At 32.0% G+C, this 17,426-nt stretch overlaps 2 protein-coding genes and 1 long non-coding RNA gene across 8 annotated transcripts; 2 read left to right on the top strand and 1 right to left on the bottom strand.

Annotated features, from left to right (window-relative positions):
- The first annotated feature begins 4,360 nt into the window (after positions 1–4,360).
- Positions 4,361–7,543, top strand: LOC109151882 (DNA-directed RNA polymerase V subunit 5C). 5 transcript variants are annotated; one of them, XM_019299502.1, is made up of 5 exons: positions 4,361–4,641; positions 5,281–5,457; positions 6,850–6,963; positions 7,033–7,175; positions 7,451–7,543. In XM_019299502.1, exons 1-4 carry the CDS (start codon positions 4,396–4,398, stop codon positions 7,156–7,158), a joined length of 663 nt encoding a protein of 220 aa, XP_019155047.1. In that variant the 5' UTR covers positions 4,361–4,395; the 3' UTR covers positions 7,159–7,175; positions 7,451–7,543. The 5 variants fall into 5 exon arrangements, with proteins under 5 accessions (XP_019155047.1, XP_019155035.1, XP_019155038.1 ...); XM_019299490.1 differs by having other exon boundaries at positions 7,413–7,526; XM_019299493.1 differs by having other exon boundaries at positions 4,362–4,641; positions 7,033–7,184; positions 7,451–7,538.
- Positions 7,179–10,362, bottom strand: LOC109151867 (protein LNK2-like). Of its 2 annotated transcripts, none has more exons than XM_019299471.1 (6): positions 10,096–10,362; positions 9,439–9,748; positions 9,248–9,347; positions 8,983–9,133; positions 8,056–8,835; positions 7,179–7,936 (listed from the first exon to the last, which is right to left on the bottom strand). In XM_019299471.1, exons 1-6 carry the CDS (start codon positions 10,255–10,257, stop codon positions 7,667–7,669), a joined length of 1,773 nt encoding a protein of 590 aa, XP_019155016.1. In that variant the 5' UTR covers positions 10,258–10,362; the 3' UTR covers positions 7,179–7,666. The 2 variants fall into 2 exon arrangements, with proteins under 2 accessions (XP_019155016.1, XP_019155022.1); XM_019299477.1 differs by having other exon boundaries at positions 7,781–7,986; positions 8,030–8,835.
- On the top strand, positions 8,534–8,997 carry LOC109151907. Its single transcript, XR_002049305.1, has 2 exons — positions 8,534–8,621; positions 8,727–8,997. It is a non-coding gene; the product is annotated as an uncharacterized LOC109151907 (long non-coding RNA).
- Positions 10,363–17,426: the final 7,064 nt, after the last annotated feature.

Here is a 17,426-nt window from a genome sequence, read left to right as displayed (position 1 = left end):
TAAAAACGGAATTAACTCTTCTTTTTTAATTATATATATATATATATATATATATATATATATATATATATATATATATATATATATATATATATATATATATATATATATATATATATATATAACGTATTCAATTTACGTTAGATTAATCTTAAGTCCTCAGAGCCATGCCCAAAAGCCACTAGAAGAGGTAAATTGCGCGTTGTCCCGTCAATCCATAAGTTACACTCGGTGCGCAACGGCACAAGGCCCTGTTTGGTATATAGCTTATCAGTTAATTTTGGCTTGTTTGACCACTATTAGCTGTTTGACCAAGTCAAACAACCAATATGAGTGTTTGATTAATCAGTTTTTTTGTAACAACTTATTGCTCCAAAACGCTAAAATTCAAAAAGCTGGTCAAAGAGCTTTTTTTATTATCTCTTAAAAAATAAATTATTTTCTCCAAAACACATCCAAATAATAATAATAATAATAATAATAATAATAATAATAATAATAATAATAATAATAATAAAACAAGACTATGTAGACAGGTTCAACAATCCCATCTCTCAGTCTCGTTACCCCCATTGTCTCTTCACGGTACTAGGCAACAGGGTGTTTGTGCCCGTCGACGGGGCTCATAAGCCGATTGCCTAGTACTATGAGTCTATGATGGTAATTAGCAACGGAGCATGTGATTATTGAGTAGTGCTCACAAGCTTAGGAAGCCCGTGAACATATATTTATTTAAATTGTATAATAATAATAATAATAATAATAATAATAATAATAATAATAATAATAATAATAATAATAATTTTATTTGCCAGAAGTATCCAACCATTATTTTATTTTATTTATTATTATTAATTTTAATAAATAAAGACAAGGTTCTTTTAAAAAACTAAAAAATATATTTTAAAAAAAAAGACACTTGAAAATAATTTTATGTACAAAATTGACCCGTCAAATTTTTAAAAATAATTTTATAAACTTGCGAGAAATTTTCTAAATATACAAAATAATTTAGCGTACTTAATTGACCCTACTGAAATTTGTTAAAAATAATTTTATAAACTCTTGAGAACTTTTCTAAATATAGAAAATAATTTTATGTATTAAAATGACCCTTCTTAAATTTGTAAAAAATAATTTTTTAAACTCTCGAGAAACTTTCTAAATATAGAAAATTCATTTTGGTACTAAATTAACCCTTCCGAAATTTGTAAAAAATAATTATATAAACACTCGAGAAAATTTCTAAATATAGAAAATAACTTTAGGAAAAAAATTGACACTTCTAAAAATTTGTAAAAATAATTTTATATGATGTAGAGAACCTTTCAAAATATTGAAAATAATTGTATCTGTTGGAAAAATTAGCTTAAAATGGCATATTAAGTGGCTATTTTGTGGTACAATTATCAGTGGGGTCCACTTCCGATTTGGGTCGGGTCAAAGTGGATTCGGGTTCTTCGTAGTAAGACGAAGAGATTGATATATTGTACGCTCAAAACGGATAATGGGTGAATGAGATATTGATTCTCAAGGTAGACCGATTTGAGTTGGGAAATGAAGGGAACAAAGTGAACTTTGTCCCACATTGGTTTGGAAAGAAGATTTGCCCCCCTTATATACAAGAGCTCTTTTGAAGCTTGTAGAATTGTGTAGCATAGAGGCTCTCTCGCGCGGGGGGAGGGGGGGCAAATCAAAATCCAACTAGAGGAGATCGAAAAGGCTTAATTCAAGCCCGAGCTCGCCGGCACCTGCGGGCACGAATGTCGTCCGGAAATTGGCTGGCCTTGCGGGCATAAGTTATGCCAAACTTTGGTATCATAACCGATACTCCCGTGCTACAAAGAGCAAGAGAGGTTGTGGTGCACCGAGAGCACAACTCTCGTGCATCTGTGACCACGAGAAGTGTACCCTCGGGTTACACCACAGCAAGCATGAGAGATGTATTATCGTGTTGCCTGATCCGTGTGCTCTCGTGTAAACCTGCACCCCAACGCTCTCGTGCTACAAAGAGCAAGAGAGGTTGTGGTGCACCGAGAGCACAACTCTCGTGCATCTGTGACCACGAGAAGTGTACCCTCGGGTTGCACCACAGCAAGCACGAGAGATGTACTCTCGTGTTGCCTGATCCGTGTGCTCTCGTGTGAACCTGCACCCCAACGGTCTGAAACCCGAAAGTTCAGCCTATTGTACAGATTAAACTCATCTGTTACGAATTTAATATTGTTTTAATTCCAATTTTAAATTCTGAGTTTAATCCTACTTAGTGGGTGACTGTTACAGATGTTACACAATTGGTTTTAATACCAATTTAATGGCCATGTTGAATGCTAGCACTCCAACATCCCTATATAAAGAGAGGTAGAGCAGTAGCATTTTATACAGTACACGAAACTAAGGAATTCCAGTACAGTTTTGCTTCAAAACTTCTGCTTCTACTCTCTTCTTTACCCAGCAGTGTTCTTTCTCTTGCTTTGTTTGCCGGGTTCCTTGTTTAGGTGCTTAAACAAGGAATCGTAGCACGTTTTATCCTAGGAAACCTAGGCTACAACGCTCCTAGCACTTGTGGGAGGTAGCAAATAAGGGTTTAAGGAAAAGAACTTTGTGTTCAAACTCGTGCTAAACCTATATCCAAACACTCCAGCTTTCTGTTTTTCCCATATAATAATAATTTTTTCTATAGAATTATTATTTTGGAATTTTTCAACCATATTACCCAACAGTATCAAACTTGTAAAGCCTTAACTTGTTAAACAGGTAAATTTAGACTCAATTAAACAATTTGATTGATTTAGAATATCTGAAATGAAATTTTTTTACTTAAAAAGATTTAATTGCACTATTCAATTTACTCTGGGTCAATTTGATTCTGACAGTTGTATAATAGAAAACCATGGATAACCTTCACCTCTGATAGCAAATAATTTGTCCACATTTGTTAGAAATAATTTTTTTCATATTAATTCTCTCTGTACGACTCTGTTTGGTAGAGCTTATTTAAGAGCTTATAGCTTATTTTAAGCTACTAATTAGCTATAAGCTCTGTTTGGTAATGCTCCCAAAATAAGCTCCTAGCTTAAAATAAGAGCTTATTTTGGAACGCTACCTTAGGTAGCGTTTCAAAATAAGCTCCTAGCTTCTTAACTTTTTTTCCATCTTTATCCTTATTATTTTAAAGAAATGACATAATTTACCCTTCCTAATTAAAATCATTTTCTCTTCTCCTTTATCCGCAATTATTATTATTATTATTATTATTATTATTATTATTATTATTGAAGAGATTATTATTATTATTATTATTATTATTATTATTATTATTATTATTATTATTATTATTATTATGAGATTTGTAACAATATTGCTACTTCATTATGAGATGCTAGATAATGATTATGCTAATAGTTTTATTTTAAAATGTTAAATTTTAATAAGTAAACAAAGTAATTTAAATTTTATGAAGATGTCCTTTTTAGTCTTTTTACATTTATCAACTTATCAAAAAGCTAATTTTACCGAACACTTTCAATCATAACAGCTAGCTTAATAGTTCTTCAGTTTTCAGCTCCGAGCTTATAACTTTTCAGTTTTCAGCTCCTAGCTTATAGCTTTTCAGCTAGGTTTGCCAAACAGAGCCTACATGACTGGTGAAACTGATTAAAGGTTGGTTGTTATTCGTGGAAAAATATAAAATAAATATCACACTTGTTATACAATTTAAAATTTACAAATAAGTAAATTGTATATATACTAATGCAAATTCACATTCATTATATTCTCTTATTTTCATTTTGTGCGATATCAAATTAAACATTTCACTAAGGATAATCTGAATCCATTTTGACACAATCAAAATCGGGGTAGATTCATTAAAAATTACATCACTGAATGATAACTTTAAATGTCATTTTAGACTAATTTTTTTCAACGCAAGATATAGTATGAAGTTGGGAGACTTGTGTTATCAAAAATAAAAATAATTTAACATAGGCTGACTTAAAGGTCATGATGGAAGACAACAGTATAGGCATTCAAACCCCACTGGAAGCATGTATGAGAAAAAAGTCCAAAAGATGCTGGATTGAATCCCTTGTGCGCACATAAAAACTAAGATTTAACCGATGGACTGATTAGATGACTCGCGATTTACCTCTACAGAGGTATTACCTAAGTTTAATAAAAAACAAAATAAAAATAATTTTTTTCCATTAAAAATGATGAGTCAGGCGAAAGAGGTTGCTTTATACGGAATACTTTTTGTCTTTTGCAAAATCAACGTTGATTCTCCCCCATCCCCATACTCTATCCGTACAGTCCCTGCACTCCATATTCTTCACGCATAACGCATTTACCCTACCCAACTCGATCTCTCACAGCATAATCCACAGAGAGAAAATGAGCGATAACATTCATGGAGGAGGAAGCTGCATAACCAGCTTCATCGACAGGGGTTCGGTGGAGAGCCATCGCTATTTCCTTGCCCGCCGCACATTGCTTGAAATGCTCAGAGATCGAGGCTACGATGTTCCCGACTCCGAGCTCCGCCGCTCCCTCTCCGACTTCCGCTCCTCCTTTGGCGACCGGCCGGAACTTGACCGCCTCCGTTTCTCCACTCATCGCACAACCTGCCCAACTAAAAAGGTATACATACAGCCTCGTTTGTGTCCCACTCACTCCCACCACAGTGTATGTATATCACTCTTTACATATATCTTAGTTGCGATTTGAGCGTCTAATCCTCTGATTTTGTGTGTGTTTTGGTGTAAAAATCTTAGGCGTGTTCAACTACCAGAAAATTTTGGAAATTTGTAGAAAAAAAAAAAAAGGAAATGAGAATGAAAATATGATCCATCACTCTATCTAAAATGTTTTTGAAAATTTCAACCATAATGATTATTTTTTGTTTTTTTTTTTCTTTTCTTTTTGTGATTTTGCTATAAATTAAGAGGCGTTTGATAAATAGCTGTTAGTTGATTGAGTTAGTGAATTAAATTTTACTAGTTAATAGCATTGACTCGATGTAGAAAAGTGTTTATAAATGGCTGATTACGTGCCAAATCACTTTCTCAAAAATTTGATTGAAAAGACAGGTTTGAACAGCTTTTTTAATTTTAGCATTTTGAGACAATATGTTTTATAAAAGCTAATTAATCAAACACTCATATTGATTGTTTAGTCATACAGCTAATAGTGGTCAAATAAAACAATATTGACTGATAAGCTAACTATGTTACCAAAAAGAGCCTAAATCTTCATATTGAATTGTCTGTTTTCTTGTAGATATTGGTTATCTTTTGTGGAACAGAGGAGATCCGGAAGAAAGTTATTGTTGGTATTTTGCTTCAAATTGTGAACAAAGAGAGCTTGGAAAAGGTGATCTTGGTCCTGCAAAGCAAGATGAATTCCCATGCTAAGAAGGTTGTGGATGAGTATCCTGTCAAAGTTGAGACCTTTCAAGTAAGTGATCGAGCTGCATGCTACTCATAGGAATAAAATTTTTATAAAATGTATATTTGTTTCGAGATTCACATACCCAACTCGAGTTGAATTTAAGTTTATAATTTTTCAAATGTCAAAATAATTTACCTCTGTGACATATATTAATTGCACGACTTTGTTCTATGCTATTTAGAGCATCTCCAATGTGAGAGAAGGGTTGGAGGATAGAATATTTATTCTCCGAAAAATAAAAGTCATAGGCATGTAGCGCGTGCAAGCATGCACTACTGATATGCATGCACACTCCATTAGGATGGGGGACAGTTGTCTCCAACCTTCATTTTAAAAAAAAAAATCTCTACTCAACGGTCATATATGACTATTAAAAAAGAAAAAATGAATTAATTAAAATTCTTTCCTCCTCAATAGTCACTTGACCGTTGAAGATTCTTTAAAAAAAAAAAAAAAAAAAAAAACAATCATCTCTATATATACCCTCTCTCAAATTTTCATAACACTTCTATTTGCTCTCAAAATTCCTCATACATTTCTATTTCCTCTCAATATGTCTTCAAATAAAGAAGAAGAAAATTCAAATCCTCAAAAAAATCCCAATTGAAATTATCCATATCCACATCCAATTATCAATATCCATATTCTCCTCCACCTCCTAACTACGGAAGAACATCTTTCAAAAAGGTTTGAGATAAAATTTCATGTTTTATTTTATTTTATTTATGTTTTCAAATATTATGTTCGTATTTGAATTTAATGTACTTCAAAATTTTTAATGTGATTTTATGTGTTTCAGTTAAATAATTGAAATTTTATTTTTTTCGTTCGAAAATTATGTGTATTTATTTTAAACTTATTTGGATTTAAAATCAAACTTTGAAATTATAATTATATGAAAGTGAATAAAGTAATAGATGACAGGAGAGCGTAGGGCACAAAATAGAGAGAAAAAGGTAGAATGATAGGAGAGAAAATAAGGGAAGGAATTATACGGGTGTGAAACAATTGGGCTCACAAAATGAGGAGAAAATGAGAGAAATGTTGTGAATTCCTTTATAGACAGATTGTAATGTTTCATATAAATTTGGACTTAAAACGCCTATGTATAAACAAATGAAAACTGTGTTTGATTGAAGTTGAACATTAGGTATGACTACCATGACTTTAAGCAATCATTATTCCATAGACCATGATCCACAAATTTGTGTGAACCATAAATAAAAAGTTCATTTTTAATATACTAAAAGTACATGATTTGTATACATAAAATACATTATTTGAAGTACACAATTTTTTATATATTATCAAATAATGTACATTCTATACACAAATAATGTACTTTCAGTATATTAAAAATGTATATCTGTTTTCTCATCATCTATCCTGTTTGTTTAGATTACTGACTTGCTGATCAATGTCACGAAGCACATCGCGCAGCCAGAGCATGAGATATTGACTGCTGAGGAGAAGGCAAAGCTCCTGAAGGCATACAACATTGAAGAGAATCAGGTTTTAGCTCATACCAAGTCATGCTTACAATAATCTCTCTCTCTCTCATGGTTTGTATATTATGTTCAGATGCCTAGGATGCATCAAACTGATGCAATTGCAAGGTACTCTGGGCTTAAGAAGGGTCAGGTGGTGAAGTTTACTCATCAAGTCCCTCCAACTGGTTCAGCTGTCACTTACCGTTGTGTTGTGTGACGACGCCATCTTCTGTGGTTACAACAGTGAACTCTTATCGTCATTTTCATAGACAAAACCTGTTATTGTCCCTTCCTGACAACAACAAATTTAAATGGGAAATACATGTATGAAGACACGGTCCAAAATGACTCTCTGTAATTTTCAAGACAGCTTATTGATGGTTTAAAATAGCCTAACAGTAATTGCTTTGTACTTAATCAGTCTGCTCGTTTCGTCTTTTTCTTCTATGATCATGCATGAGTGTTGTCTAGTCGGTTGGCGATGTAAGAGGAGCTTTTCATTACTACAGAAATCTGTCAGCAATGAAGAGAAGCCAGTTACCGTATTTGGATGAACTGGGAAATGTGATAGCTTCATCAAGAGGATTCAACCCCAATACTCCACCATCTGCAGTTTCATTGTCTGATGCATATTGGATGTCTCTAAACACGGGTCATTCTTGGGTTCTTGCCTTTTCACAGAGGAAGCTAGAAGGGGGAGAGATTTCACAGCTCTGGGGTACTCTCTACCTGGCAAAGCTCAATGAACTAGATGGGTTGCCTTCACAATAGAACTCTTCTGATAATTGTTGATGAAACAGCAAATGAGCAACACCACGGTCTATTAGATTTGTTTCAGTCTCCACTTTATTGTTGTTGATGTCTTCATTGTTGACAATTGATGTGTTGCTGTCCGTGTTCATGCCGTTTGTGTTGTTACCATACTGCCTCTGTTTAGCATTCTCAGCCAGTCGAAAGAAGCTGTCTCGGATATTGACTTTCACGCGGGTATCCAACTGAAGAAGAAACATCATTTGTTGAGCAATGAATGCTTAGACCAGAAAAAAAAAAAAAAAAAAAAAAAAAAAAAAAAAAAAAAAAAAAAAAAACTCATAATATCTAACACAGTACAAACCTTTTGAATGATTTCCCAAAGCTGATAAAGTATTGGGTCCTTCACTGGATGATCATCAGCTGCAATGTTAACAATATTAGAATCATTCCGTTCTAATTGTGACTTTCCTTCGACAAAGAAATTCCCACGTGCCACCACAGAATGGTCTGTGGATACTGCTTGATCAGAAAACTGCTGCTGCACCTTCTGGATTGCGAGCATCGGTCTCATTTGTTGCTGTTTCCTTAATCTTTCAACTTTCGTCTTTCGGGTCATTGCCAAACCATCCATGGGTCTACCTGATGACATCTTTAAAGCATTTGAACGGTAAGGAGCAGAGGCATAACTGCTGCAAGGGACTGATTGTTGGTAAACTTGTTTATCACGGAACTGTGACAAACCAGGCATGCTATACTGACTAGCAAAGTCCATGGATACAGAAGAAGCCAACTCAGAACCTGGATATGGCATAGACCCAGTATTGTAGTGAAGCTGCATTGGCTGAGGAAGGAGAACAGATGGATATGGGGTAGACTTGGAATTATAGCGAGACTGCACTGGTTGAGGAAAGGCGACAGATGGACACGGTTGGTTCATTGATATATAGTGATTGTTAAGTTTATCAAAGGAAATTGGTTGGTATCTGAATAAATCCTGAAATTGATTAGCTTCATGATCTTCTTTTGATTTAGAATGAGCTTCGAAGAATACTTCGTCCAAGGATGAATCAGGCATTGCAGCAAAACCAGTGTCAAGCTCCATACTGAATGCTGGTGCTTTCCCGCCAAACTCCAAATCTATCTGTTGAAGAATCAAAGCCAACATACAAAGAATATCAAGTCTTAGATAAAACTTTCAAAATGTTTTAATGACTAAAAAGAAAAGCATACATAATTACTCATTTTGTAAACCTAAAAGCTTGAAACTCTATTATGCGTAATTTTATACCTTTTCCTTTATAAAGGGTTCGGGAAATGCTTGTGAAGAAATATTTGGTGTGATGAAATCATTCATGTTTTCACAGCCTCTGGTCGAAAGCTGGTTGTGTAATAGCTGAGTACTCGGAAGGCTTGTCTGGCAAAAATCTGGATTATAATTGCTGCAAAACATGACTCGTGAGGATGTATGATCAAATGGAGAGAGCACAAAGTAGGCCAATGTAACATTAACCACAAGATAGTATGAATGCGTAATACGCAATGTTTTACATTACCTAAGGATCGTATCAAGATCATCAAGAATTTCCATATTAGATACGTTCCCATCCAGCTTCTGAAAAAACCCCGAATCAGAGTCCAGTTCACCTGTTCTATCTGCCAAAGTGAATGTAAAACAAACTTCAGAAATTTGTTTCTATATAATATCCCATCTCATTTGCAGAAAATAGAGGTACAAACTACAAACCAAGAGTTCCTGCTGCATTGTCAGATTCTAAAGCACACGATAAATCCTGGTCGGTTTTTGACATGTAAAGATCGGGCCATGAGTCCACCATGAACGGTGATGCAGGAAGAGCTTCATTTGCAGCATGCTTAGTGTTATGTAAATCAAATGATTTCTTCTTGTCAGAAGGTTTGAGATTTGAAGCTTTTTCATCGTTTTGATTTATGATGACTTCTCCCTCTGCAGATGGAACATTTCTGTCACTTTGAAACGGATATGGAACAACATGATCCCCACTATCACCATTGTCACCCTCCATTAAATCTCTTAACTGATCCAAAAAAAAAATAAAAAATAAAAAATCAATTGATTAACTCCGTAATATCTTCTGATACACACTTCAATTCAAAACTCTAGTAGTGATTTCAAACAGAATCCATAGCAACAAACTGATCATCTTGCTCCCCGTCAGATTAACTCAGAAAATATGACATATAATCCATAATTTCGATCCAATTCAGATTTTTCTCCGAAATAAGACTAAGAAATTGAAGGATTTAAAAAAAAATAAAAATTATAAACTACAACAATCAAATTAAAGAGCATCTGCTCTGCCGTTGTTCCTTGATCTTCACGGAGACCGAACAAAAGCGAAGCAAACAGGGAATAGCAGAATACCTGTTCGTCGTTCCAATCAAGCGGAGACGAAAACGAACAGCCGAATGAATTATCAGCTCCAAATTGAAAGACCTCACCGGGGCGCACCGGCGATTCTTTGCCGCTCAACGGCGAATCAACGACTGAACGCTTCCAATGCAGGGAGTTACCGTAATCATCCATGGAAAATCCTCGCCGGAGATTAGCACGGAGGGAAGTTTTGGCGGGTGATTGCAACAGAGTGTACAGAGAAAACTAAGGTGGCGTGGGGTTTAAAGAGTGGCAGTGGTGGGCCTAAAAACCAATATGAAATATGTGAGAAAAGCTCATGGAAGTTTGAAAGTGCTTTTTATCGAAATATGTAATTCCAGTAAAAAAAAAAAAAACTTTTTTCCTTTTTTTATGTAACGTATTGTCGTATTGAAAGAATTTTATAAAGAGTAACGCTAGATTCATTTTTGCTTTTTTTTTTTTTTTCTTAAAAGGTTAAATTTCTAACTTTATATTTTCGTTTTTTCTTTAATGTAGCTGAATGCCTGAATGACGGTAAATATAATAGATTTTTAACTTGAGAAAATGTAGATTAGAGTTAAATTGTCGTTTTTTGAAAAAAAAAATGATAAATCACAATAGTTGAACTCAAAATAATCGAATATCAAAATTGATACTTCTCTTATTCTATTTTACATGCCTTACTATTTTCTTTTGTTAGTAATAATTTCTTATAATTATTAATTTTAAGTTGTATACGTATTATATCCCAAAAATATAAAAAATGAAAAGCAAGGGTTCTAAGAAAATAAATAAAATGTTTTAAGAGATGATCTTTTGTGAGATCGGATCTTAATTCTTGAGAACATATTGGATGTAATAAAGGTGAGTATATATTTGTAATATTTTTCTCATCATTCAAAAAATAAAAATGAAAATATACTTATTATTAATTAAATACAAGTGAAACCAATTACATATTGTGAAGATAAAATAACGAGGGAATGTAACATTAATTTTTGAAAAATCACATTTTTTTAAGTGATGTCAAACACAAATATGGCATTTATTTCAAAACAAATAGATTATAAAATGATTTTAAATGAGTATATGTTAAAAAATATAATATGACATAAAATGTGGCGGTGGAGGTATAGTTGGTTAATGCTATATGTCCTTATATTTATCACTCATAACAAAATCGCTCTCTAATGTGACAAGCTTTAATATGTTGATGTTCGCACGAGTTTAACTCAATAGTTCAGTAGACAGTATTTGAAAGAAGAGTTCAATGTTTGAATTTTGGCAGACTGTGTGGGGATTATGTCTAAAATGGACAGATCGCTTGTGCGCACCAGCATTTGGTCTTGTCTGCTGAGTCATTAAGTTACCGTGATTTACATCCTCCCAAATGTTCTGTCAGGTCGAATAGTGGAGAGCCCTTGGAGTGGGGATTCAACCTTGGGAGAAACTTTAACAGAGCATTTGGTTGGAGGGAATTTAAATTCCATTCCCACTTAATTCTCACCTAATTGCAATTCTATCATTTTCATGGAATTAAAATCTCATGCGCTCCTTTGGGATTTTAATTCCATGGATTTTAGGAAGAAAAAAATATAATGATGAGACAAAATTACATTCTCATTTTTTAATCTAAAATTGATGCCTGACAACAACAATGTGCATTTTGGACTTTATACTACTTATTTCCATTCAATTTTCATCTATACCAAACATTAGAATTGAAATTTCCAATAATTTTATTCCTGTAAACCAAACACTGAAATTTAAATTCTCACTTTATTCACAATAATTCATCTCCTATAGAATTGCAATTTCTTTCCCACGTAATTTTCTCCCGCCAACAAAACGCCCCGTAATATGTTGACATTTGGAAAAAAAAAAAAAAAAAAAAAAAAACTTATTAAAAATTACCATGCAGTAATTTTTGGTGTGAGTAATAAATTTAGGAGAAGTTAGCATTTTCCGTTACAGTTACGTAAAGGCTTTGAAATGTGTATAGTGATGTTTATTAGTGGCTAACAAGTGTCGGTTAAATAGCTGAGCTGTCAAATTTGTCAAATTTATTTACAGACCCTTCCCAAGTGTTTTTCGTGGCTCATAACTGCCGCTTCAATTGTTGAGGTGTCATATACTATGTCAATTTTATGTATAAACCCTTCAACTTTGCCTTTATTACATTTCCATCCACCTTAACTTTTTTATACTTGGAAAGTGTGCGATTTGCTCGATTCTTTAAAGCAAGCATTGATTAATCAAGCAATTCTTGCTATAAATTAATTAATCAATATCTTACATGTTTAGAAAGAATATATTTGTAGTTTGTACAATTGCTTTAAATTAAATTTAATTAAATTATTAGTTAGTCATAAATAACTCGGAATTAATTCTAAATTATTCGTTCGTAAGTTTTGCTAAGGGAATTAAATAGATTTTTTTTTTCATTTTTGTTCCATGTAACTGATGTATTCATTTAGACAATTTATGATCTAGTTGTATTAATATACACAACATTTGTCATTTTCCTCGATTATATTTATATATTCCATTTTCCTCGATTATATTTATATATCATTTTTCTCGACATTTGACCCTATATGTTGAGCCATTAAGTCACCGTAATTTACATCTTTCCAAATGCTCTGTCGGGCTGAGATGTAGGGGTTTTGAAGTTTGATAGGAAATAAATTTTATAAATTACAATATGACATTAACATGTTGTATAGTCATATTACACTATCTTACTAAAGCCACTCTCTAACGTGTAATAGGGTGGTTTGTTTTTTTGTTTTTTTTTTGTTTTTGTTTTTGTTTTTGTTTTTTTGTTTTTTTGTTTTTTTGTTTTTTTTTTTTTTTACAATTGATTATTGCATAAACACTTTATTAACTTGTAATAGAATTAGCCAACGTAAGACAACTAATAAAATTAAATATGCATTAAAAAAAAAAAATTATAGATGAATAGATACTCAGTGCCGGATCCAGAAAATCATCTGAGTGGGGGTGAATATTAAATGACGTTAGAAATGTCAATGACAAAATATCAAACAACCATAATATGGTTAAAATACAAAATACATTATAAATTACAATATACTTATGAGAAAATATGAAACATTATCAATTAGATAAAATAATTTGAATAATATATTCATAAATACTTTAAATTTTAATCTATTTTAGTTAGACCGATTTTTCTAAACTAATTCGAATACAAATACTACATTAATTAAATAATTTATAAAAACTAGACTAAAATAGCATTTAATTTGTTAATTAAATGATTCATAAAAAGTAGACTAAAAATATTTAATTTATCTTGTGAAAAAATGAAAGAGAGAAGATAATTAAAAGTGTTGCTAATGAGATTTGAACCCATAACATAAGCCTTTTATAACATAAAATTTAAAATTCAACCAACTAAGCTACTCAAACTACTAATATTTTCAACATAAATATAGATTTTAGGGAAAATGGAACTTTTTCCCCCTGTGTTATATACTTATAGCACTTTTTCCCCCTATATTATTTAAGTGGCAATTTTCCCCCCTAATATATTAAATGGACATATTTACCCTTAAAATAAATATTTCCTTTATTTTACTTCTCCAACAAATTATAACCACAATTTGAAAAAATAAAATACATTAATTGTTGAATTTAGAATACTTTAAAAATAAAAAAAATAAAATTTTAAAATAATGTTTGAACCAACAGTTCAAATTGGATCCGAAATTGTGAAACAACGATTCAAAATAAAAACCAAATCGCGATTATATATACTTATATGTGAGAGTCAATATAAATGCGAAAAAAACATACACTATTTGCAAATATTATAATTCTAATTTTAAGCTATTGCTAGTAGTTGTTCCGATTTGAACCTCTGGTTCACGGTTCAGAATCTATTTTTTTCCACTTCACAATTTTAATAAACGGAAACCCAAATATTGGGTTATGTTATGAATCATAACCGATTTTTTTTTTATTTGATTGCTATAGTGTTCGGTTCAGTTCGAACCGAACCGTGGCCATCCCTACGTATAAACAATAATTTGTTGAACAAGAGAAATAAATAAAATATGTATTTAAGGGTAAAAATGTCTATTTAATATTATCAGGGGGAAAAACCGCCACTTTTATAATAATTGAGGGGGCAAATGTGGATGCATGAATAACTCAGGGGGAAAAAGTACTATAAGCATATAACATAGGGGGAAAAAGTGCCATTTTCCCTAGATTTTATATAATATTTCATGCTATCAGTTGCACCCGCTGCCCCGCACTGAGTCCGCCCCTGCAGATACTATAATGTAATAGAGTTAGTAGTTTTCAAAGAAAAGAAGAAAATTATAGATAATCTCATGTTAGTAAAATATATATATATATATATATATATATATATATATATATATATATATATATATATATTTATATATATTAAGGGTGATTTTAATAACAAAAATAAAAATTAAAAAAATAAAATAAAATTGATGTATCTAAATACTGAGTATACATGTTTGTTTAATGGGTAAAGCAATAAAGCATTAAAGGATGGAACCATAACCGTTCAAATTACACATGGATAGGCATATATCAATGTCTTGCATCTTTTGGGCAATTTGTGTGATTATTCAAAAAATGAAGGACAAAATTTAAAAGTTGGAAGTTAAATCGGGTTGGAGCGGGTATGGCGGGAGATGGTCGTTTTCATGGGGTCCCAAAACCGAATTCAATGATTTGTGACCACAAAAGAGATTTACTAATTACACTATTTAGCATGGGCGCATAATACCCTATTCTTCGAGGATTAGGGTATTCAAAGCATATAAGGATGTTTTATGTAACCTACTAGAGCGTTGATTTTATAAATATAAGGTTTCAAGTTTTAAATATAAAGTTTCAAATTTTACTCGTAGAGGAGATGCGTTTAACATTCCATTTTTAATGGGAGCGGCATATGAACCTTTTTTGTTTGATCTCGTCAACTATGATTTTATGTGATAAGGAGTGACAGTTTGTGAGTGGTAAAAGTAAGGGTGTCTATAAGAATATTTACGAAGCCTATTTATAAATTATAATACATTGTTTTTTAAAATATTTTATTTATGCTCAAAACATTATTTTCCGATTATAAACGTAGCATACGTCTACTAAGTATTCACATACTTCTTTGTCATTTAATATTTTAATTATTAGAAAAAAACATGTAAGGTATTTTATGGGCGACGTGTAGCACGCCACCAATTAAACTCCTTTGTAGAAATCACACAATGCATCTTTTTTTCTCACTCTCTCTCCAAATGTTTCATATTGGAATTGACGTTAGAGCAAACCCATTGGTTTGTTTTTTTTCTTTGAGGTTTTGTTAAACATAGCATAGCCAACAATGATGGAGAGTGAGTGAGAGGGAAAGAGAGAGAAAAGAGAAATTGACCTGACGCACCTAGAGGTGGCATTTCAGAATTGACGCACCTAAAGTGTTGAAACCAAATGGTTTCATTTTTTCAAAATCGAAAAAACCTAATTCAAATCGCAATGCCCACCTCTAGACACATCAATGGATGTGCACATTTTGGGAATGCAACTTTTTTGTTGTTGTTGTTGTTTTTTTTTTCCCTTAAACTCTCAAAATTGTGTCCAAACCCCTCTCTTGTAGAAAACGCCACCCCCTTTCTCTCATCTCTCTTTCACTTGGAAAATAAACTTGTGAAAAATGACTTTAAAAAAAAAAAAACAAACAATAGTGATGCTCTTAGGTGCAAGCATATTCTACATTAATTCTTTCCCAAGTCAATTTTTATTTGAGTTAAGTTCCTTCGCCATTTATTACTCAAATTGTTAGAGTTTTATTGCACTTCATTTGTAAATTTTACTCCTAACATCCACTTTAGCGTTACTTTTTTGTTTTGTTAGTGTGGTTGATCAATTCATAAATAATCAAATAAATATAAATAATTTCATTACCAATTTCAGAACGCAGAAGGTACACATTAGGAACTAAATTTGAGTATGAATTTTTCTTTTGCTTTGTGATGCTCAAATTTAGCTTAAACTTTTGTTTTAGTTCTTTGACTATTACAATTTTATATTTTCATTTTTGATTATCAAATTCAAAAACCGACTAGACTTAATTATCATCCATTAAACAAAATGTCTCATCTAGTATTAAAATTTAAAATGTATCAACTTTTATCTTTCATTTTCAATAATTTAATTGATAATTACAAGTGAAAAACACAACTATTGAAAGATCAAAATTAGAATTACATTAGGAAAAATTCATTTACACATATTACTTTATTTGTAAGATTCAAATATAAAATTTGAGGAGACTTAAAAAAGGAAACAATCCTTTTATTTAATTCATGGATAGTTGGAGCAATAATGTGTGGTCTAGGCGTCATAGCACATTAATACAGACCGAATTTGGGCCGCTAATTTCATAGACGTTAAGAATGAGTAAATTAAATTAAATTAAATTTATTACCAAAATAAACAGATAGCATTGAGTAAGGTTGTCAAGTCCACCAAGGAACAATTTGCAATTTCCTACTATATCAACACTTACCATATTCTTTGTGGAGTTTTCAGTTTTGTCCACAAAAATCAAAATAAAAATTTTCCCAATTTTGATCACATCATATTTGTTGAACGCACCAAACATTTATTGAATGCTATGTTTGGCATTTTTAATGGAGATAGCGATATGATGATGCGATTCGAACTAAAAAGTGTAACTACTCATTATTGTACTATACTCAATTCGATGTTATTATGGGGTTAGTTTAGAAACTCCACAAATAATTTCTTGAAAGTTATTTTCCACACTTTTTAATGTTTGACCAAGTCAAAAAAAAAAAAAAAAAAAAGAATTCTCATCATAAGAAAAAAAATATTCATTTTGATGAAAAATGGCTTTCAAAAATTTTATTTGGAAGAAACTTTTCAAATCTCTCACACACTCGACTTTCTCTTTTTACCTATTTCTTATTGGTGCCAAATGATTAGAATAATCTGTCACCTATCTAGTTACTTATTCGACTGGACAAACAATTGTTATATCGTGCACCAGGGCGCACAATGCATTGTGCACTCTAAAAATTTCATGTTTCGTATGTACATAATTGTATAGTATAATACACATAAACTCTTAACATAATACACATAATTTTTACATAATATATAATAACATAAACTTTTAATATAATACACATGAACTCTTAATATAATACACATAAACTCTTAAAGTAATATACATAAACTCTTAACGTAATACACATAAACCATCAACATGATCAAGGACGGAGCCAGTGGGGGGGGGGGGGGGGGGGGGGGGG

Source organism: Ipomoea nil, unplaced genomic scaffold (assembly GCF_001879475.1).
Source record: "Ipomoea nil cultivar Tokyo-kokei standard unplaced genomic scaffold, Asagao_1.1 scaffold0268, whole genome shotgun sequence".
Classification (NCBI taxonomy): domain Eukaryota; kingdom Viridiplantae; phylum Streptophyta; class Magnoliopsida; order Solanales; family Convolvulaceae; genus Ipomoea; species Ipomoea nil.
The sequence above is the reverse complement of the archived record's forward strand: the minus strand, read 5'-3'. Positions and strand labels throughout refer to the sequence as shown.

Excerpts from the sequence above, each read along its gene's own strand:
- LOC109151882 (XM_019299502.1), top strand. The coding sequence starts at position 4,396 with ATGAGCGATAACATTCATGGAGGAGGAAGCTGCATAACCAGCTTCATC. Across the intron at positions 5,458-6,849 it reads TCAAAGTTGAGACCTTTCAA|ATTACTGACTTGCTGATCAA; the intron begins GTAAGTGATCGA and ends CTGTTTGTTTAG. Across the intron at positions 6,964-7,032 it reads ACAACATTGAAGAGAATCAG|ATGCCTAGGATGCATCAAAC; the intron begins GTTTTAGCTCAT and ends TATTATGTTCAG.
- LOC109151867 (XM_019299471.1), bottom strand. The coding sequence starts at position 10,257 with ATGGATGATTACGGTAACTCCCTGCATTGGAAGCGTTCAGTCGTTGAT. Across the intron at positions 9,134-9,247 it reads GATCTTGATACGATCCTTAG|CAATTATAATCCAGATTTTT; the intron begins GTAATGTAAAAC and ends CATGTTTTGCAG. Across the intron at positions 7,937-8,055 it reads TTTGGGAAATCATTCAAAAG|TTGGATACCCGCGTGAAAGT; the intron begins GTTTGTACTGTG and ends TTTCTTCTTCAG.